Source organism: Mytilus edulis, chromosome 9, assembly GCF_963676685.1.
Source record: "Mytilus edulis chromosome 9, xbMytEdul2.2, whole genome shotgun sequence".
Lineage (NCBI taxonomy): Eukaryota > Metazoa > Mollusca > Bivalvia > Mytilida > Mytilidae > Mytilus > Mytilus edulis.
In genome coordinates, this window is record NC_092352.1 from 57,958,747 (window position 1) to 57,982,800 (window position 24,054).

At 34.4% G+C, this 24,054-nt stretch overlaps 1 protein-coding gene across 2 annotated transcripts; it reads left to right on the forward strand.

Annotated features, from left to right (window-relative positions):
* The first annotated feature begins 1,930 nt into the window (after positions 1-1,930).
* Positions 1,931-23,228, forward strand: LOC139488640 (actin, cytoplasmic 1-like). Of its 2 annotated transcripts, XM_071274430.1 has the most exons (3): positions 1,931-2,127; positions 12,828-13,569; positions 22,219-23,228. In XM_071274430.1, the coding sequence occupies exons 1-3, from the start codon at positions 2,005-2,007 to the stop codon at positions 22,956-22,958; spliced, it is 1,605 nt and encodes a 534-aa protein (XP_071130531.1). In that variant the 5' UTR covers positions 1,931-2,004; the 3' UTR covers positions 22,959-23,228. The 2 variants fall into 2 exon arrangements, with proteins under 2 accessions (XP_071130531.1, XP_071130530.1); XM_071274429.1 differs by lacking the exons at positions 12,828-13,569; positions 22,219-23,228 and adding an exon at positions 6,419-7,634 and having other exon boundaries at positions 1,946-2,127.
* The last annotated feature ends 826 nt before the right edge of the window (positions 23,229-24,054 follow it).

Sequence of the window (24,054 nt, forward strand, 5' to 3'; positions counted from 1 at the left end):
TCATTCGACTTTTCTAATAAAATGGATTTGAGTAGGCATTCGTAGTTTCCGGCAAAAATGTTTTATCTTCCATGCAGAGTTATCGTTCCTTGATATTGAAAACGTTCTTGAGATATTCTTCCGCATGCGTGTGCATAGATACCAATGATTTTTTTCACATATAATATATGTATTTACATCAAACAAAACATTTTAATATCTTTAATGTATCTTTGATGAGTATTCATTGAAAAAATGAATTTATAAAAAGCGATCAGGAATGTTAGTTTGCACTTGATGATCTCTACCATTCGTCTCAACTCGGCCGATTCCGTACCCTCATCTATAGAAGGAGAGTAGCGGATTCTACCGAGGATTGCCGAATGGATCTCTACGTGTTCATCATGTTCATAGATCGGTTAAAAACCCAAAACGAATATTACGTAATGGAAATCTAGACGATAGCAATACACAGTATTATGTATTAGATACAAAACAAAAGTAACAAAAAACAGGCCGGAAACAACCTGCCGTATAGTTTTTCTGCACGAGTAGTCAGGTCAAGGTCCTCGTATTCTCCCCATTAAATGTCTATCATAAAATGATTGGATATATCGAAAGCTATGTACTAATATATTTAATGTGGGAGTTGTCAGTAAAAAATGGACATGGACAATTCTCGTTTGTTTAATTTGTATAACCTCACATTTTTTTTTTGTGTTGTAAACAAGATATACGCCGGGCTATCGATGAAATTTACAATACGACAAACACGAGTTAAAAACACACATTAAAAACACAAAAAACCATTTTTGTCCAAATGTTTGGTTGAAATGTTTCAGCCAACAAGGGAAGTGAGGGTTCCAAATTAACCAAAGTCTACGAATGAGTCTGAAAGGACCTCGAATTTATGAATGACGGTCGACAAATGGAGACATAATGGTCACACCCAGCAGGCAGGTTGCAGCCGGGCCATGAAAAAGTATTCAATACGTCAGTTCGGCGAAACAAATATTCCGGTCAGATATGGGATTTACATGCAAACCCCGGCACCAAAAAATAACACCCGTTTATTATTCATTATGTTCATTTTATGCTTAAATAATTATGTTTGAAATTTTTGTTTCTAATACCAAATGAGTGGACAAACTTATTGATTACAATCCAGATATATACGACCATAATTTTTTATTAAGACAAAAGATTTTTTTTCTCAAACTTCTCAGACTCCCCGCTTAAATCAAATAGTCCGTACCTCAAGTTAGACTTAAAACATATCTAGAGCCGCTTACTGACTGGGGATCATTATTCAGCTATATTATCAATAGGCTGGGCGTATGGGCATGTTTTCGTAGGTAGATACTATATTGCTGTGGAACTTTCACGAGAGTGTAATAGAATATTACTTTCTGTTTGGTGGAAATATGAAATAGAAGTCAGTACGTTCTTGTTCAATCCTTTGTCGCTTTGAAGGTGTCATACTTGTCACCCTCAGCATAAGCAAGTGTAACGTTACTGTAATCTGAATTTCAAAATGACTAAATGACGTTTTTTTCGACGCACTGGTTAACTCTGCCGTTTTGAATCACATGACTTTGACTTAACCAATAGTATATTACAGTAGCTACGAGACAAAATATCGATATAAGTTAAGAATTGTCGCATAAAAACAAAACAAAACGGGAAATGGCAAATTTCAGTAAGTCTTAGTCTGATTAATCATTATTACAAATTAAAAAAAAAGAAAGTCCAAGCAAAGGGGGGGGGGGGGGGCGTACGCCCTCTACGCCCCCCTCTGGATCCGCCACTGAATACATAAACTGTGACAAAAAGACGATTTAAAATTTATATTTGCAAAGTGAAACTTTTCCATTTAGAGCCCCATGTATTTCCTGGAAAAGATTTTTACTTTGTCCAATGAAAGTGCAGAATCTTAGTTGCGACCATATTTGGTAATATTAAACAGCGCCATCTGTATTAAATTCATCAAAAAGTTGCCACGCGGGAAGGAACAAATCATACAATATGGACGAAGACGTTGCAGCAATCGTTATTGACAATGGATCTGGGATGTGCAAAGCTGGATTTGCCGGAGATGATGCACCAAGAGCAGTGTTTCCATCAATTGTTGGACGGCCTCGTCATCAGGTTGGCATTTGAGACTTTTTTATTTTCCAATCTGAATACTCCCATTCTCAAATTCACATTTATAAGTAACTTGCTTGCCACGAGTCATAATTTAAGTTGATATTGATGTCACCAAAAGTAACTAAACACCCACCAGTTTATCTGAAAGAACATATTTTGATTTTCAACTGTCAAACTATGGAGCATTGTTTTTCATTGCCGTAATGCGAGTTATTCCCCTTTGTCGCCATCTTTTAAAGGACAACGTGCTCGCTTTCTTTCATGACACAAATCAAATTCAACTGTTTTTTATAGTACACTGTAACAGATTTATAACGCTAGACTTTAGAGAAACATTTTCATTTGGTATAGCCTAAGCCCTTGTAATTACGATTTATTCGATTAGGAAATTTGTTTGAGACTTGCCAAGCTGCTTGCAGCCTGCAGGGCATGTTTTCATGTGTGTGTGGGGGGGGGGGGGGGGAGGGGACAGGTACATTTTTGATATTCTTTGGGGGGAGGCTGAGGTAATATAAATGTAATCTATATAAACATGAATGACATGCTTCGTCTGAAATATATAAAGGCTATGAGCTATAATTAGTATATAAATGCCCTAGAGTGGGGTGCTCATTTTCGTCACATCTTTTCATGTTTTCTACAGTTTATGTTCAGGTCTAAATGTTTTTAAAGTACACTGATATTTCTATATGAAGATAACTTCAAACGCAAAATATTCTTCAGCTTGAAAACGTGTTTGTTTGAATATAATCATCTTAAAAGATAGTTTAAAGGGTGTTTGAAATTTCCTGATTTTTTTTCAATGGGGGACACATATTCGCCGTTTTTACATATCTATATAAAACCAAAAAAACTGCAGCTTTAAACAACATTGATCAAATAAATTTCATTATAGATATATAGCAGACATTTCAAAGGTGTTAAACGAACTGAAATTTAGGGCTTTCAGACAAAGAATTACTAAGAAATACTTCTTTGAATTCGTGTATTTTCTTCATGAAATTGGCCGAAAATCGTTGTCCATTTTTCGGTCCTTTTCAGTAGGTGCCACAATTTTGGCTCAGCTTTAAAAAATAATCATATTTGTTATATAATATCATTTACTGGTATATGTCTTTCATTTCAGCCATCCCTTGAAGTTTTCACACCTCAAAATCATAAAACGGCGAAATTGTGTCCCCGGCGAATATGGGCACCCCACTCTACATATGATCAACAGTACTTATACATATTAATTTATTACATATTATCAGAGAATATTAAATCATGCAAAAGCAACAATCCAAAAAGACCTTACGGAGAAAAAACATGACGGATAGTTTTGTTCTTATTGTATGCTTCTTGCCAATCTTGGTCCAAATTAAATTAAATGCCGATCATCAGAATAATATACATCGTTATACTAATGAACTTTAATAATCATATTGTAATAGCCTAGGATATTGATTTATTCACGCACTGCCTCGTCAAATCAATTAAAGACTGGCCAATCTCCCCTCTCTTGATGAATAATTTGATAGATTGAGTGATTGATTGTTGATTGCTTAACACCCGGTGGCAGTGGCAAATATTTCATGCATGTTAATTAAGAAAATTCATTTCATTCATTTAAACCCCTGCTAGAGAGATATGGTATACTTGTACTGTAATCGATTTTATAACAATTTCGATGCATCCATAAGTATAAACTATCTTATTCTATAATTTAGAATACATTCCGCGGACCAAGTTAAAAAAATCAACAAGCAATTTCTATCCAAATGCTTGGTTGATATGTTTCACCCAACATAATTAAGGGAAGTAATGGGTTCCAAATCAATCAAAGGCTACGAATGAGTCTGAAATGACAACGAATTTATGAATGACGATCGATAAATGGAGACATAAAGGTCACACCCAGCAGGCAGATTGCAGTCTGGTCTTGAAAAAAGTATTCAATATATCAGTTCGGCGAAACAGACATTCCGGTCAGACACAAACCCGGCCACAAAAAAAAATAAATAAATAAATAAACCCGTTTTTATTCATTATGTTCATTTAATGCTAAATAATTTTGTTGGAAATTTTTGTTTCTAATAGCAAAAAAGTGGACAAGATTATTCTTAAAATCCAAATACGGCCATAATTTTTAATCTTGTTTCTCTCAAATGTATCAGACTGCCTCCTCAAATCAAATGGTTCGTCCTTAGACTTAAAATCTATCTAGAGCTTATACTGACGGGGGATAATTTTTCAGCTGTATTATCTTAAATAGGCTGGGGCGTTTGGGGTTAAACACATTTTCGTAGGTAAATAATATTGCAGCTTTTTTTTTCATTAGAGTGTAATAGTTTTTACAGTATTAATTTCTGGTGGAATAGTGAAATAGATTTTAATACGTTCTTGCTCAACCCTGTGTCGTATTGAAAGTATTATGATTGTCATCCTCAGCCTAAGCTATGTGTTACTGTAAAATTTGAATTTCAAAATGACCGAGTGACGTTTTTTTGACCCACTGGTCAACTCCACTACCATAGCGAATCACATGATTTTGACAATCAATCAATAAATACCTTTATAAGTTAAAAATTGTCGCATAAAAATTAAAAACACTAGAAATGGCAAAGTTTACGCAGTCTAGTCTAATTAATCATTTTACAAAAAAAAAAGTCCAAGCAAAAAAAAAAGGGGGGGGGTGTGCGTACACCCTCTACGCCCCCTCTGGATCCACCACTGACATATGACCTCGGGGGCATTATTTACTATTTCTATTTACTGTTCTGATAAAAAAAAAAAATATTAATCGCATTCAAAAAAACTAAAAAATGAAAATATCAGTTTAAAAACGTTAAAAATTGAATAAGAATGCGAAGTCATATGTTATAGGACTATTATTTGTACTATATACATGTATACATGTACCAATGGCAATGTTCCATATTTTCTCCAAATATGCATGTTTACCATTAACGTGAAACTCTATAATATTATAGAGCGAACTAATGGGGAGGGGGGCTAACAAGTTTTCTTTGTAATAATGCTTTATTCCTATGGTGCAAACTTTAATGCAATTTTTACTGGCTGTAAATATCACTTGAACATCTGACAACAGGCCAATTATCCATATATGTATGCAGCTAGGTTGAAGAAGTTCAATCAGGGGTGAAAAACAATATGCAACAACTATTTTTAAAGTTCATTGTAACAATTATCTCTAGCTGTTGTTTAATAACAAAAATAAGACATTGCGTATTTGTGTGTATATTTCACATATCTGACATTTAATAAGAAAAACGTACGATAATGGTTTAGAAATACATTTAAATTCTAAATTAATGAGTCTCCTCATGGAGTTTTTGATTATGAAATTACTTGGCCATTTTTATAGTGATTGTTTGATTTATCTCTTGGTTAAAAAAATAAATAATGATTCTGTGATAATGGTAAAAAATGTGATTATGTCATTACTTGGACATCCCCATGATAGGGCATTTATAACCTGTCAAATTCATGACCACCGACAAGACCTAAATTTTCATATTTTCTTTATAACATACTATGGCGAATATCCAAAATTACAAAAAAATGTCCAAGAGAAACAATTAACAATACATGTGCTCGCTAAAATGTACCAGCATTTCGTGCGTATTTTTAGACCAGACGCTCTCAGACGCCACCTTATTATCCATCGTTTTTACCTCCGAAGACTTCCGACGGTATTATAACCCGATATAAAAATCAATGAAAATAGATAGCGAGCACGTGCAATCGGATTTTCTAGGTATGTGTGATGTCAATGTATCATGTTATATTTAAACAATATGTGTAAATCATCGTGTAATAGTTATTTTTTTCAAGATGTCCTCGAATAGGAAAACAAAACAATTTTTTACAACCAAATGTCAAAGGACTAGAATCTTCTTTCTGTTTTAGTGGTATAAAAATTGGAATGTTTTGCCAAATTATTTATAAAAAAATGAGCGTCTAGACTCAAATTTTAGCATGAAAGCTGGTATCATCGGATGAGTAATGTCCTTTTCAAATGATTTCTGTAGTTTCAATTGGTTTTTTTTTGTGCTGTTACACAAGTCAACTGTCCCAGGTTATACTTATAGTGCCTAGTGGGTATTGGATTTTGCTCTTTGAAGTCAGTACAGTGATATACTTTACAGTTGCTTTTTTTTACGTCATCACGTGAAGAGCTGACTCGTTGGAAATATATTCACATCTTATTATTATATTATATTTATTAATGAAATGCACATTTAGGTGATATCTTACATTTTTATAAGTTTCTCCATATTTTTTTCAGGGAGTAATGGTTGGAATGGGCCAGAAAGATTGCTATGTAGGAGATGAAGCACAAAGTAAAAGGGGCATCCTCACTTTGAAATATCCAATTGAACATGGTATCGTCACAAACTGGGATGATATGGAGAAGATCTGGCACCACACATACTACAACGAGCTGAGAGTAGCACCAGAGGAACACCCAACATTACTTACAGAAGCTCCACTCAATCCAAAAGCCAACAGAGAAAAGATGACACAAATTATGTTTGAGACTTTCAACTCGCCAGCCACATATGTAGCCATACAAGCTGTTCTGTCGTTATATGCGTCTGGAAGAACGACAGGGATAGTTTTAGACTCTGGTGATGGTGTCACGCATACGGTTCCCATCTATGAAGGTTATGCACTTCCTCACGCTATCCTACGTCTAGACTTAGCTGGGCGAGACTTAACCGATTATCTGATGAAGATCTTAACAGAGAGGGGATATTCGTTTACAACTACCGCTGAAAGAGAAATTGTAAGAGATATAAAGGAAAAGCTTTGTTATGTGGCTCTAGATTTCGAACAAGAAATGTCCACCGCGGCTTCATCATCGGCGCTAGAAAAGAGCTACGAACTGCCAGATGGACAAGTTATTACAATTGGAAATGAAAGATTCAGATGTCCAGAGGCTGTGCTTCAGCCATCCTTTTTGGGTATGGAGTCTGTCGGAATTCATGAAACTACGTACAACTCTATAATGAAATGTGATGTGGATATTCGAAAAGATCTGTATGCCAACACTGTCCTGTCAGGAGGGTCCACGATGTATCCCGGTATTGCCGACAGAATGCAGAAAGAAATCACCTCTTTGGCACCAAGCACCATGAAAATTAAAATCATTGCACCTCCTGAGAGAAAGTATTCCGTATGGATAGGAGGATCAATTTTAGCCTCGCTCTCGACTTTCCAGCAGATGTGGATTAGCAAACAAGAGTACGACGAGGCAGGACCAAGTGTCGTGCATAGAAAATGTTTCTAGACCGATATTTTAAGGGACAGAAATAGCTTTGCGCATGACCGATATTATGTAACAGAAGAATTTTAAAATAGATAAAGAAATGTAATATATATCATCAAACTGTAAAACATTAGAATGAATTATATAACAAATTGTATTGATGTGTGACATTGTGTTATTGTTTTAATTTTGTGTTTCAAAAGTTCTTTTAAAATATTAGAAATTCACTTGACCTGGTTTACAGTTGTTATACAGAAATATTGATAAGTTAAGGCTCAATTAAGAAAGAAAAGAAGAAGGGGTTATACAATTTTATAAACGATACACTTACATATTACTCTTTTACATTTAAAGCACCTTTTTAGTTCACCTGGCCCAACATGCCAAGTGGGAGTCCGTTGTTAACCGTGGCTTTTACAAAAACTTCTCTACTTAAAAGTGACCAAAGTTGATCAAACTTATTCGCAATCAATATTGGGGTTTCTGTATTTTTCGATGACTCGGCCCACCAACCAAGATGGCCGCCATGGCTATTATGAAAACTTTAATGTTTAGAGAGAAACATTTTTTTCCGTTATGCCTTATATGATTTAGATTGTAATGGATAAATAAACACTTTAAATTCTAAAAAAAGATCAGCAAGGCAAGATCTATTAAAAAGTCAAATTTTGCCGATATACTTAGTAGACTCGCTCTTCATTGGAGTGATTGGCCCTTTAGAAATGAGGATTTGTATGCCCCATTTATGGGCATTATCTTTTCTGGGAGGTCTGTGGGTCCGTTCGATCTTGCGTCTGTCCCGTTTCAGGTTCAAGTTTTTGGTCAAGGTAGTTTTTTATGAGGTTGAAGCCTTATCTACTTGAAACTTCGTACACTTGTTCCTTATGATGTGATCTTTCTAATTCCAAATTATAGTTTTTACCCTAATTTCACGGTCCACTAAACATAGACAAATATTGTGCTATTGGGGCATCCGTGTACCCTCTTATGTTTTGAGCTAAATTTAAAGAAGATAGAGAGAAACTTGACAGACTAAAAGACCAGTAATACAAGATCAACAACATGTCATGAAGTCTATTCTCGTCTACAATGTTGGAGAGTTCCTTTGTTTGAAATGCACATTATACATAGGTGAGCGACACAGGCTCTTTACGATAAGTGAAAAAGAACAAGTCCTAAAAGCTGCACACAAAGTCTTTAAAACTAAACAACACACGAACATCGAATTAATGTGCCTTCCAGATTCTTCAGGTTATGCAGAACGCAAATCAAACCGTACGAAGGTAATTTTTTTTTATAATGCTTTGCCAAATGTGTCATATCTTGCTTTTTAAAAATATATAATGGGATGTGGTATGATTGCAAATGTGACTGCGCGAAATTTTAACATGAGCAACACGAAGGGTGCTTCCCACATGAAATCACCCAAATGCAAGATTTTGGTGTGGTTCGTGATTCCCAACTTTGATTTTCTATGTTGTATTTTGTCATGGTCATGTTTCGTCTTTTTGTCGTTTTTTTTTCGCTCTTTGCCATGGCATTTTCAGTTATTTGTCGATTTTTGTGTTTGCATATCGCTTTGGTATTTTTAAACGAAAGAGGAGGAGAAGGACAATTAGTGTCGAACAACAATTCTGATGGGAGATATGCCTATGAAAATTTAAAACATTACTTATATTAATCTTATTTATAAAAATGAAGATGTGGTATGATTGCCAATGAGACAACTATCCACAAGAGACCAAAATGACAGAAATTAACAACTATAGGTCACCGTACGGTCTTCAACAATGAGCAAAGCCCATACCACATTAGTGAGCTATAAAAGGCTCCGAAATGACAATGTAAAACAATTCCAACGAGAAAACTAACGGCCTTATTTATATAAAAAAAAAATGAACGAAAAACAAATATGTAACACATAAACAAACGACACCTATTTGTTTTGTAGTGATTTTTGTAAAGCCCGTAAACTTTGATACGATTCATGGTAACTTATTGATCCTTTTGAAATGACTTATTCATTAAGGTTATCATTCTAACACAGTTGTTAAATCTTTCAATGTGTGTTTAAATGGTACTAAAAAGAGGCGACAGATAACAAAGAGATTCTAACTCTAGTAAAAAATAAACGCCACCAGTGTGACTAATAAAAAAGACCATAAGACAATCAATAGTACACAGCGCACAACATAGAAAACTAAAGACTAAGCAAAACGACCAACCTAAAACTTGGTAATCCAAGGTGCTCTAAATGATAAAAAGATCCTGCTCCTTGCACCCGTCGTGTTGCTTATGTTAGTAAAAACCAATGAAAAAAAACAACAACGAACGGCCTGATTTATAAAAAACCCCAACCTACAACAAAGTATGACGGACAACAACCATTGGCATTAACATGATTGCGAGAGCTAAACCATTCCTTAGCTTTAGACCGTGGTGAACAAAGATGGAAATGGCTTCACGAAGCACAAAAATAACAACTAACATAAAGATAAGACAATATTAAATATCAACTTCAATGTCAGTACTGATAAAAACTATATTTAAAATCTTACTAAGATGTCAAACTGATCAAATAACAATAAGTTCATTGAAAGAGCAAATGAGTTTAAATGAATCTTATCTAAATTTACAGGCTTTGTAAACAATATTACGGTAAAAATTACGAAATGATATCCCATTTTTATAAGAATTCTACGGGTACAGCCAAATGTATTGTTTTTGTATTCACGCATTTATTGTTCATTTCTTGTTGGAATTTTTGTTGAATACCAAAAAGTGTATTTCATCAATGTCTTAGATACAATTTGAATATCACCGCCAATCAACTATTATCTCGGAAAGTATGGACCTTGGGAATGTAAATTTACCCTCACACCAACATTAATTTTCAGATTTTGTTTTAGATGAAGACTATATCAAAGGTCATGCTAGCAATATCTTCATTAATCAAGACTTTAAAACAATTATTGAACAGGAAAGAAAAATTTAATGGAGTAAGGGTCCTTGGACAGATAAGTTATACATGTACGGAGACGTCGGGTTTTTATTTGTGCTTGTTTCGGCTTTCAAACTTTTGTATCTGGGCATCACTAGTAGATCTTGTGTGGATAACATGCACTTCTGGCGTCTTAAAATTTTCAACTTGTTGGCTGTTGTTCGTGTGTTTCTTTGTCAATTGTATTCTCCAATTTATTTATATTGTAGTCCTGTGGTGTTGAGTTGTCATCTTAATGTTATATTTCACATGGCTATAAAAGGGGAGGTTTGGCATGCCACAAAACCAGGTTCAACCCGCCATTTTTTTCTTTAAAAATGTCCTGTACCAAGTCAGGAATATGGCCATTGTTATATTATAGTTCGTTTCGTAGTGTGTTACATTTTAACGTTGCGTAGTTTGTTTTCTCTTATTTTTGAGTGTAAATTCACATTGCGATAAGACGTGTCACGGTACTTGTCTATCCCAAATTCATGTATTTAGTTTTGATGTTATATTTGTTATTCTCGTGGGATTTTGTCTGTTGCTTGGTCCGTTTCTGTGTGTGTTACATTGTAGTGTTGTTTCGTTGTTCTCCTCTTATATTTAATGCGTTTCCCTCAGTTTTAGTTTGTTACCCCGATTTTGTTTTTTGTCCATGGATTTATGAGTTTGAACAGCGGTATACTACTGTTGCCTTTATTAATCTTAAGTAACTGCTCGATTCCGTCAAGTAAAAAATGTTGCATACAATTTTCTTGTGTCTTTTAACCGGAATGATTTATTATTTTCGATGTGTTATGGTATACCGTTGTCCGTCTGTTCGTCTGTCGTCAACATGTCAGACAATAACTCAAAAACGCTTGAACCAATTTGCATGAAACTTTGGCGAATTGTTTATATAAATTATATATCTATTGACTTGAGCTCCCTTTTGATTTTTGAATTTTTTAGAAATTACGTTTCTGAGTTATGGGGTTTTATTCATTATAAAAAATGGGGAAAGTTTTCGGACAATAACTCAAAAATGCTTTCAATCTTTTATGGTAATATTCTTTACAAAGCACAAAAATGTATTCACCTCAAAAGCTAACAAAACCTTTAAACAGACTTATTAAGAAGGGATATAGTTACGATACTGTTGTCAGGTCATTATAGATTGCATATTTTGGCTTCAATATTGATTCACTTATAGGGTCTTTGCATCGGAACTAAGCACATTTATTTAAAAAAAAAAAACAAAAAAAAAACCAGTTATTGGCATGACACGGGTTATGTTCTTCTCATATATTTTATGATAGTATGATACTAAACCCCTAACGGGAGGGATTGTGCCTGATATTCATATGATGAAGACATAATCTTTCAATCAGTTTAATTGACGTCTGGAGCTGGCATGTCAGTTAACTGCTAGTAGTCTTGTTGTTATTTATGTATTATTGTAATTTTATTTATTTTCTTTTGTTACATCTTTTGACATCGGACTCGGACTTCTCTTGAACTGAATTCTAATGTGCGTATTGTTATGCGTTTACTTTTCTACATTGGCTAGAGGTATAGGGGTAGGGTTGAGATCTCATAAACATGTTTAACCCCGCCGCAATTTTGCGCCTGTCCCAAGTCAGGAGCCTCTGGCCTTTGTTAGTCTTGTATGATTTTTAATTTTAGTTTCTTGTGTATAATTCGGAGTTTAGTATGACGTCCATTATCACTGTACTAGTATACATATCTTTAGGGGCCAGCTGAAGGACACCTACGGGTGCGGGAATTCTCGCTACATTGAAGACCCATTGGTGGCCTTCGACTGTTGTCTGCTCTATGGTCGGGTTGTTGTCGCTTTGACACATTCCCCATTTCCTTTTTCAATTTTATTTCAGCAGATTTCATTAGAAAGTTTGGTGAATTGTTTATATCTATTTACGTAAACTCCCTTTGTATCTTTATAATTTTAGATTTAACGTTTCTTAGTAATGTTATTCATAAAAAGAGTGATTTTCCAGTTTTTGGACAGTTACCGTGAAACTTCGGTGATTTGTTAATATTTATTAAGATAACCTCTCTTTGAACAGTTTTACATGAGTTTCTGGTATGACTTTGAGAACTTTAGTCTTTGAAATAGTGACGGGCGTATTATGCGCTCATAGCGAAGCTGTTTATTTACATTTGCTATGTGCAAACTTCCTGTTTGTCGATAGTTTGAAATTTTAAAACACGCATTGTACAGGGGAAATATTCGTCAAAGATTTTAGGCTTCTATTGAACGGAATGCATTAATATTTCGTCTGGTGCTTGATAATTGGGTTGTGCCATTAGTCACTTCTGTTTTCCGACTTCATTAATTGCATGCAGCGACGGAAATCCGGACTAAGTTTTTTGTCTCTTTTAACTATGTAAGGCAAAACATGTACTAGCTAATTTAAACCGTTTCCTTATATTTTGTTACAGGGAGTAATGGTTGGAATGGGTCACAAAGATTGTCACATTGGAGATGAAGCACAAAGTAAAAGGGGCATCCTCACTTTGAAATATCCAATTGAACATGGTATCGTCACAAACTGGGATGATATGGAGAAGATCTGGCACCACACATACTACAATGAACTGAGAGTAGCACCAGAGGAACACCCAACATTGCTCACAGAGGCTCCGCTCAATCCAAAAGCCAACAGAGAAAAGATGACACAAATTATGTTTGAGACTTTCAACTCGCCAGCCACATACGTAGCCATCCAAGCTGTTCTGTCGTTATACGCGTCTGGAAGAACGACAGGGATAGTGCTAGACTCTGGTGATGGTGTCACACATACGGTTCCCATCTATGAAGGTTATGCGCTTCCTCATGCTATCCTCCGTCTAGATTTAGCTGGACGAGACTTAACAGATTATCTGATGAAGATCTTAACAGAGAGGGGATATTCATTCACAACTACGGCTGAAAGAGAAATTGTAAGAGATATAAAGGAAAAGCTTTGCTATGTGGCTTTAGATTTCGAACAAGAAATGTCCACCGCGGCATCATCATCGTCGCTAGAAAAGAGCTATGAACTACCAGATGGACAAGTTATTACAATTGGAAATGAAAGATTCAGATGTCCGGAGGCTGTGCTTCAGCCATCCTTTTTGGGTATGGAGTCCGTCGGAATTCATGAAACTACGTACAACTCTATAATGAAATGTGACGTGGATATTCGAAAAGATCTATACGCCAACACCGTCCTGTCAGGAGGATCCACGATGTATCCAGGCATTGCCGACAGAATGCAGAAAGAAATCACATCTTTGGCACCGAGTACCATGAAAATTAAAATAATTGCACCTCCGGAAAGGAAGTATTCCGTATGGATAGGAGGGTCAATCTTAGCCTCGCTCTCGACTTTCCAGCAGATGTGGATCAGCAAACAAGAGTACGACGAAGCAGGTCCAAGTATCGTTCATAGAAAATGTTTCTAAGCTGTTAAAGGGACAGAAGCTATAAAAATGGAAGTGCATATATATGACCGATATTTAATTACAACAGAACTAATAATGGAATGACATATATATTATGAAATTGTGAAAAATCGAATGAATGATAAAACAAAATGTTTGATGTATGACATTGTTTTGTTAGTTTTATATGTTCCAGAATTTCGTTTGTATTATTAGAAATTCACTAGACGGTGGTTTATAGTTTTTTGAGGGAACGGGTTTTTTAATCGTATTAACAAACAATCAAACGATAAAGACTACATTTTGGGGAGAGGAGTCGAGAGATAATTATCTGTGAGAACACGATAGAAAACTTGATATGTAAAGTATCATGAGCTGAACTTCCTTAGGCAAATTTTTTAATGAATATTAAGAACGACGAGGGTTGATAAATTTATTAGTAGCCAAAGACAATATTACAATCTGCAAACCACTGACATGTCCGCACAAATGCAACTTCATCCAACTGCAAGGCCGTAACTACCCTTGAGGCAAGTGAGGCAATTGCCTCACTATAATTTCGACACTGATTATTTTTTTTATACATATATATATAAATATAATAGTCATTTGTTGTTTTGTCTCAACCTTAATTTCTATAACTTGTCATCATTCCTTTTAAACTATTCTTCCTGGAGATAACTCAGCATCTCAACGGGTGATGTTTCTTGATTACATTAACCTAGTAACGATAATCATCATGGATCTTTAGTTAAAAACAGGCTCTTGCAGAAAAAGGAAAAGCGACACTGAAGGTAAAGAAGGAATAATTCTAGTAAACTAGTTTTTTTGTGAACAGAGTCTGAGAATTGCATATAACTTCATTAGAACAATTCATAAACAATAAGTAGACTGACAAATCAAGTACTGGGCATCGCAAGGGGGAAGTCCTGTCTGCGTATTCATTTCACGAACTTTAATCTTTCCAATTACAGATAAATAAAATATAAATAATATGAAACATGAATGCATGGATTAGATTTTATCCATGTTTCTTTAACCTTAAAAATTGAAAGAATATCCCATATTCCAATTCGATATTATTGAGGAATGGTAGAACCTTTAACACACGATTTTGTCTTTACTTATTCGGGACTACGGAATTTTGTTTCTTTATATTCGGGGTTCGGAATCGGACACCCCAACCCCTAACCCCTAAATTTATAGATTCTGGAACTAAAATACCACCAACTATTTCCAGAAATAATTTGAAATTACGAAACTACATGTAAACGTCAAAAACTCCATTCCAATTCCCATGTACCCATATCATATATACTTACTCTATAGATAGAATCATATACATGTATCTTATCTCATTCTATCCCTAGTTTGTCTACTCTTTGTCAGCATAAAAGCGAGTTTAATATTTTGTAACTGCGACTGTATGATGGTAGTTACAGGAAAGCTTTAATTCCCTCTTACAAACAAAACTGTTACTGTCGATGCTGCTACCAAATTGCTGATGGAGAAGGAATTGGAAGAAGACATTGAATGATCATTGTGTTGATGATAATGTGCTACCTTTAGAAACGCAGACTGCCCTGAAATGACTGAAAATTTGGAAAAGAGCATGCATGAGTGGCGAGAGATTGTGCGGTCTTGCCATGCTCCATGTTCATCGCGATAAGGATATCAGCAGACCAAATTATGATTCTGAAACAATTTGACTGAACCGGCCATAGAAAAAATTGGCAAACTACTGAATCGATGTTTGTTCTATGTTCTGGCAGCAGACTCAAATCAGTGATATTTGGATGATTATCTTACATATGTTGTTTTAAATTTGGTGTTAGTAAAAGTCTTAAAATATGAAAAATTTATATAAAAAGTGTCCAAATTCAAAACATTATCAAACTCTCTAAAAATGCCTAGAATGCAGGATTTTGAACCATTCATTTCATACCCTCCAAAAAAAAATTTCGCCTCGCTTCTCTCGGCTCAATTATTTTGCCTCACTGAAATAAGATGCCTAGTTACGGCCTTGAACTGTCCAAACGAACATTGGGATAAAATTGCCCCTATCCCAGCATGTTTAAAATATTGAAAGATAAATCGAAGTAGTGAAGTAAAATAAAACATTGTTTGTCGTCGAAATACCATTTTAGTAATTATATAAATTTTGAACTAAATGATCATTTGAATTCTTACAATTTGTGTACACACAGGCGAAGGGTTGCCTATTATGATGGTATATGTTTATAGTGTAGTTCATTCGTCCGTATGTCTTCACTTCATACAATAAGTCAAATTTCCTAAACCCAATTCTCATGAAGTCAGTACAATGACTGGAAAAAGTTTCAATTACATTTTGGATACTTTCTGTTATGTCGTTCCAGAGTAGCGTGACTTATACCGTCCGATTTACGGCAACTTTTCCCATTTCCTCAAAGCTTAATACTAGTACTGTGGTTGACCGGTCTGTTGTTAGGAGAGATAAAAAGGAGCTCTCTTCCGATTTAAAAAAAATTCCCGTTTGTCAAACAAAAATTGTTTTTGCTAAAAGAGGCAGAAGCTACCAATAAATAGTCGTAAGTCAAAGAAAATCAAGAATATCTGACATGACCAAAAAGAAAAACAGAAGTCTACAACGAACTGTCTGCGAATAAGTCCTTAAAACTGAGAAAAACGAACAACAAAAATAGGCTGTGGATTCATGTGCTCCATGCAGTGAGGGCAATCATGTCTTGCAGATTACAAATCTGTAATTCTGTGCTTTTGGTTTGTTGTATATCAAATTGTTTTCGCTGTGGTTTTCGTTTGTTGTGTATCAAATTGTTTTCGTTTGTTGTGTTTCAAATTATTTTCGCTGTGGTTTTCGTTTGTTGTATATCAAAATATTTTCGCTGTGGTTTTCGTTAGTTGTATATCAAATTGTTATTTCTGTGACTGGTTTTTGTTTATTGTATATCAAATTGTTTTCGCTGTGGTTTTCGTTTGTTGTATATCAAATTGTTTTTTCTGTGACTGTGGTTTTCGTTTGTTGTATATCAAATTGTTTTCGCTGTGGTTTTTGTTTTTTGTATATCGAATTGTTTTTGCTGTGGTTTTCGTTTGTTATATATCAAATTATTTACGGTATGGTTTTCGTTTGTTGTATATCAAATTGTTTTCGCTGTGGTTTTCGTTTGTTGTATATCAAATTGTTTTCGCTGTGGTTTTCGTTTGTTGTATATCAAATTGTTTTCGCTATGATTTTCGTTTGTTGTATATCAAATTGTTTTCGCTGTGGTTTTCGTTTGTTGTATATCAAATTGTTTTCGTTTGTTGTATATCAGATTGTTTTCGCTGTGGTTTTTGTTTGTTGTATAACGAATTGTTTTCGCTGTGGTTTTCGTTTGTTGTATATCAAATTATTTACGCTATGGTTTTCGTTTGTTGTATGTCAAATTGTTTTCGCTGTGGTTTTCGTTTGTTGTATATCAAATTGTTTTCGCTGTGGTTTTCGTTTGTTGTATATCAAATTGTTTTCGGTTGTGTTTCAAATTATTTTCGCTGTGGTTTTCGTTTGTTGTAAGTCAAATTGGTTTTCGCTGTGATTTTCGTTTGTTGTATATCAAATTGTTTTCGCTGTGGTTTTCGTTTGTTGTATATCAAATTGTTTTCGCATGTGGTTTTCGTTTGTTGTATATCAAATTGTTTTTTCTGTGACTGGTTTTCGTTTATTGTATATCAAATTGTTTTCGCTGTGGTTTTTGTTTGTTGTATATCGAATTGTTTTTGCTGTGGTTTTCGTTTGTTGTATATCAAATTATTTACGCTGTGGTGTTCGTTTGTTGTATATCAAATCGTTTTCGTTTGTTGTATATCAAATTGTTTTCGCTGTGGTTTTCGTTTGTTGTATATCAAATTGTTTTCGCTGTGGTGTTCGTTTGTTGTATATCAAATCGTTTTCGTTTGTTGTATATCAAATCGTTTTCGTTTGTTGTATATCAAATTGTTTTCGCTTGTTGTATATCAAATTGTTTTCGCTGTGGTTTTAGTTTGTTGTATATCAAATTGTTTTCTCTAATTATTTTGTACATAATCGTTCGTTTTCTCGTTTGAATTATTTATCATTTGTCATTTCGGGACTTTTATATCTTGCTTAAAGGTATGGGATCTGCTCATTGCCGTACGGTGACCTATAGTTGTTAACTTCTACGTCATTTGATCTCTTGTTGTGATCCAATCTTCATAATTTTATCCATGCATGCATTTCGTTTGTTGTATATCAAATTGTTTTCGCTGTGGTGTTCGTTTGTTGAATATCAAATTGTTTTTGCTGTGGTTTTCGTTTGTTGTTTATCAAATTGTTTTCGCTGTGGTTTTCGTTTGTTGTATACCAAATTGTTTTCGCTTGTTGTATATCAAATTGTTTTCGCTGTGGTTTTTGTTTGTTGTATATCGAATTGTTTTCGCTGTGGTTTTCGTTTGTTGTATATCAAATTGTTTTCGCTGTGGTTTTCGTTTGTTGTATATCAAATTGTTTTCGCTTTTGTTTTACGTTTGTTGTATATCAAATTGTTTTCGCTATGATTTTCGTTTGTTGTATATCAAATTGTTTTCGCTGTGGTTTTCGTTTGTTGTATATCAAATTGTTTTCGTTTGTTGTATATCAGATTGTTTTCGCTGTGGTTTTTGTTTGTTGTATAACGAATTGTTTTCGCTGTGGTTTTCGTTTGTTGTATATCAAATTATTTACGCTATGGTTTTCGTTTGTTGTATGTCAAATTGTTTTCGCTGTGGTTTTCGTTTGTTGTATATCAAATTGTTTTCGCTGTGGTTTTCGTTTGTTGTATATCAAATTGTTTTCGCTGTGGTTTTCGTTTGTTGTATATCAAATTGTTTTCGGTTGTGTTTCAAATTATTTTCGCTGTGGTTTTCGTTTGTTGTAAGTCAAATTGGTTTTCGCTGTGATTTTCGTTTGTTGTATATCAAATTGTTTTCGCTGTGGTTTTCGTTTGTTGTATATCAAATTGTTTTCGCTGTGGTTTTCGTTTGTTGTATATCAAATTGTTTTTTCTGTGACTGGTTTTCGTTTATTGTATATCAAATTGTCTCGCTGTGGTTTTTGTTTGTTGTATATCGAATTGTTTTTGCTGTGGTTTTCGTTTGTTGTATATCAAATTATTTACGCTGTGGTGTTCGTCTGTTGTATATCAAATCGTTTTCGTTTGTTGTATATCAAATTGTTTTCGCTGTGGTTTTCGTTTGTTGTATATCAAATTGTTTTCGCTGTGGTGTTCGTTTGTTGTATATCAAATCGTTTTCGTTTGTTGTATATCAAATTGTTTTCGTTTGTTGAATATCAAATTGTTTTTGCTGTGGTTTTCGTTTGTTGTTTATCAAATTGTTTTCGCTGTGGTTTTCGTTTGTTGTATACCAAATTGTTTTCGCTTGTTGTATATCAAATTGTTTTCGCTGTGGTTTTTGTTTGTTGTATATCGAATTGTTTTCGCTGTGGTTTTCGTTTGTTGTATATCAAATTGTTTTCGCTTGTTGTATATCAAATTGTTTTTACTGTGGTTTTCGTTTGTTTATATCAAATTGTTTTCGCTTGTTGTATATCAAATTGTTTTCGCTGTGGTATTCGTCTGTTGTATATCAAATTGTTTTCGCTGTGGTATTCGTCTGTTTTATATCAAATTGTTTTCGCTGTGGTATTCGTCTGTTGTATATCAAGTTGTTTTCGCTGTAGTTTTCGTTTGTTTTATATAAAAAATAATCGCTATAGTTTTCGTTTGCTATATATTAAATTGTTTCCGCTGTGGTGTTCGTTTGTTGTATTTCAAATCGTTTTCGTTTGTTGTATATCAAATTGTTTTCGCTTGTTGTATATCAAATTGTTTTCGCTGTGGTTTTCGTTTTATGTATATCAAATTGTTTCCGCTGTGGTGTTCGTTTGTTGTATATCAAATCGTTTTCGTTTGTTGTATATCAAATTGTTTTCGTTTGTTGTATATCAAATTGTTTTCGCTGTGGTTTTCGTTTGTTGTATATCAAATCGTTTTCGTTTGTTGTATATCAAATCGTTTTCGTTTGTTGTATATCAAATTGTTTTCGCTTGTTGTATATCAAATTGTTTTCGCTGTGGTTTTAGTTTGTTGTATATCAAATTGTTTTCTCTAATTATTTTGTACATAATCGTTCGTTTTCTCGTTTGAATTATTTATCATTTGTCATTTCGGGACTTTTATATCTTGCTTAAAGGTATGGGATCTGCTCATTGCCGTACGGTGACCTATAGTTGTTAACTTCTACGTCATTTGATCTCTTGTTGTGATCCAATCTTCATAATTTTATCCATGCATGCTTTTTTCAAAATAAAATACAACATGAAATAAGGGTGTGTGGTATGAGTATCAGACATCTTTCCAACAAATTAAAAATGAAGTTAAAGTTTATATAGGTCTTCGTACGACCTTCCCTGAACAATTTGTATCACTCAGATTTTTTGAAGCTACAGGTTTTGCAAGTTTGTCAGATTTTGCGATCATTATGAAAAAACAATGTTTGAAAAAACAAAAGCCATCTTGGTTCGTGCAAAATAAAATTGATAAGCTGAGTATATCTTCCTTTTGATATAGGCAGCAGTTATACAATTAACAAACCAAACAAATCAGCATCCTGTTATATCAGTTCTAATCTACATTTTAGTAGGGTAAGATTTCTTGTAAGATTTTGCAAAATTTTTCAAAAATAAACCAACTTATTTTCGCGAGTAGAAAAATAACGCGGATGTATAACTTTGATCTTTCCTTATTAAACTACCTCAAGAAATTAGAAAAAAGCGAAATTAATTCGCCGTGAAGTTGGCTTGAAAGGGATTAACGCGAAAATAAGTTGGTTTACATTGAAGACCTGTTGGTGACCCTCTGCTGTTGTCTTCTCTATGGTCGGGTTGTTGTCTCTTTCACACATTCCCCATTTCCATTCTCAATTTTATTACAGTATATGAAATGACAAAGGGTTTATATGAATCTTATATCACCAGTCCCGGAGTATTTCGAAAATCAGTGCAAAACAACTATTCTTAGGGGAGTTATGCACATATGTATATGAAACCATACGGTGAATATGCTCTTTAACTGCTACAAAGGACACGGTGCGATAAAGGCCTGATTTGGCCTAATTTTTCAGTGAAATATGAAGTTTTAATGTAATGTATGTCCATTCTGAAGTTGAGCCAGATACAAAACAAAAATCAGGTAGTTTATGATCTATGATGTCACAAAATCAGTACAGTGAAACCTGACTAAACCGAATCCTGTATAAACCAAAAACCTGTATAAACCAAACATGTTCGTCAGCAGAGTCATATCAAATAATGTGCGTTGTGAACCGGATAAAACCAAACATCGGCCAAAATCGAACAAAATCTTAAGTCCCAATGAGGTTCGGTTTAAACAGGGAACTTCACTGTACATGTGTCGTCAGTCTTTTCAGTCTTAATATTCAACAAGACAAAATTCTTTTAAAGACTTTTTCCCATAGAAATTTAAATTTGGAAAATAGCAATGTAATACTTTGTATATTTCAATGATTGAATTGTGTATATACTAGTAATATATATTGTAATTTAATGTATGAATGTATGAATGTTAACTGTATGCATGTATTTTGTTTGAGGGCCTCAATGAAAATTAGACTATTTCTAATTGAGTTACCCTCTTTAAATAAAGAATTTATTATTATTATTATTATTATATATCACTTTTACGCCTACTTCATTTTTTCCCCTAAAATGTATACTAAAGGTTTATTTCACAAATGTCTCGGATAAGATAGAAAATTAACTATTTCCATGGAAAATATGCCCCCCTGAAATGTAAATTTATTTCTAATCATATTTCAAGTGCCTCATCACCTTGATCTATTATAACTTTTTTTTTATGAAAGTTATATGACTTATATATCAAAGGTTATAAGAGCAACATCGTTAACTTTGAAAACTGAACGATTTTTGCATAAAATGGAAAATTAATAGAGTAATTGCCTTTGGACAGAGAAGATATGTCCTGCGCGGCGTCGGACATTGGAATGCTGTTCTTTTATTGATATTTTATTAATAAAGAAAGGGAGAAGTCATTTTTGTAAACCGTTTCTTCATATATTTTTCAGGGAGTAATGATTGGAATGTGCAATAAAGATTGCCATATTGGAGATGAAGCACAAAGTAAAAGAGGAATCCTCACTTTGAAATATCCAATTGAACATGGTATCGTCACAAACTGGGATGATATGCAGAAGATCTGGCACCACACATACTACAACGAACTCAGGGTAGCCCCGGAGGAACACCCAACATTGCTCACAGAAGCTCCGCTCAATCCAAAAGCCAACAGAGAAAAGATGACGCAAATTATGTTTGAGACTTTCAACACGCCAGCCACATATGTAGCCATCCAAGCTGTATTGTCGTTATACGCGTCTGGTAGAACCACAGGGATGGTGTTGGACTCTGGAGATGGTGTCACACATACGGTTCCAATCTATGAAGGTTATGCACTGCCACATGCTATCCTCCGTTTAGATTTAGCTGGGCGAGATTTAACCGATTATCTGATGAAGATCTTAACAGAGAGGGGATATTCATTCACAACTACCGCTGAAAAAGAAATTGTAAGAGATATAAAGGAAAAGCTTTGTTATGTGGCTTTAGATTTCGAACAAGAAATGTCCACCGCAGCATCATCATTGTCGTTAGAAAAAAGCTATGAACTACCAGATGGACAAGTTATTACAATTGGAAATGAAAGATTCAGATGTCCAGAGGCTGTGCTTCAGCCATCCTTTTTGGGTATGGAGACTGTCGGAATTCATGAAACTACGTACAACTCTATAATGAAATGTGACGTCGATATTCGAAAAGATCTTTATGCCAACATCGTCCTGTCTGGAGGGTCCACAATGTATCCCGGCATTGACGACAGAATGCAGAAAGAAATCACCACTTTGGCACCGAGCACCATGAAAATTAAAATCATTGCACCTCCGGAGAGAAAGTATTCCGTATGGATAGGAGGATCGATCCTAGCTTCACTCTCGACTTTCCAGCAGATGTGGATCAGCAAACAAGAGTACGACGAAGCAGGCCCAAGTATCGTACATAGAAAATGTTTCTAGGCTGATATAAGGAAAGTTATATGAAAGTGCATGCATATATATGACCGATATTAAATCACAATTAATGGATTGAAATATATATTATGAAACTGTGAAAATTCGAATGAATGATATAACAAAATGTTTGATGTGTGACATTGTTTTTTAATTTTATGTGTTCCAAAAGTTTGTTTGAATTATTAGAAATTCACTAGACGGTGGTTTACAGTTATTAGAGGGAAAATTGTAAATTTAAGGCTTACTAAAAATGTAAAACGGTTTTTTAAAATCGTATTAACACACAATCAAACGATAAAGATGACATTTTGGGGAGGTGGAGAGTCGATATGTCACTATCCTCACAACACGGTAGAAAACTTGATATGTAACGCATCATTGCACGTTAGGTTTATATTTGGTGTAACTTATGACATTTGCATATATTACTCCGCTTTTGGTACTTATATCAGTTCTTTTATTGTTGTGAGCTAAACATTTGAAAGCAAAATTTTTGATAAACAATCAAGTTAGGACGAAGGTTGATAAATTGATCAGTAGCCAGAGACAATGATACAATATGCAAGCCGCTGACATATCCGCACAAATGCAACTTCGTCCAACTGTCCAGACGAAAATTAGGGTAAATTGCCCATATCCTTTAGCATGTTTGAAATATTGAGAGACAAGTCGAAGTAGCCGAGAAAAAAATGGTTGCCGTCAAAATACCATTTTAGCAATTTTTTAAATTTTGAATTAAATGACCATTTGAATTCTTTCATTTCTTATACGTCCAGGCGAAGATGTTGCCTTTTACGTTATACTGTAACTTACCCTGTAGGCCATCCATCCGTAGGTCTTTAATTCGTAGAATGAGTCAAATTTCCTTAATCAAATTCTCATGAAAACAGATTGACGAAAAAAAGCTTCCATTCCATTTGGGATATTTTCTGTTGTGTCGTTCCAGATTTACGTGACTTTAACAATCAGATATAAGGCAGCTTTTCACATCGCTTACTCAAGTATGGTATAGGTTTCCTTTTACAATTGTTGGGTGCGAGTGGAACATTTTCTGGTTTGTCAAACACTATGTATTTATTTTAAAAGAGGCGGAAATTAC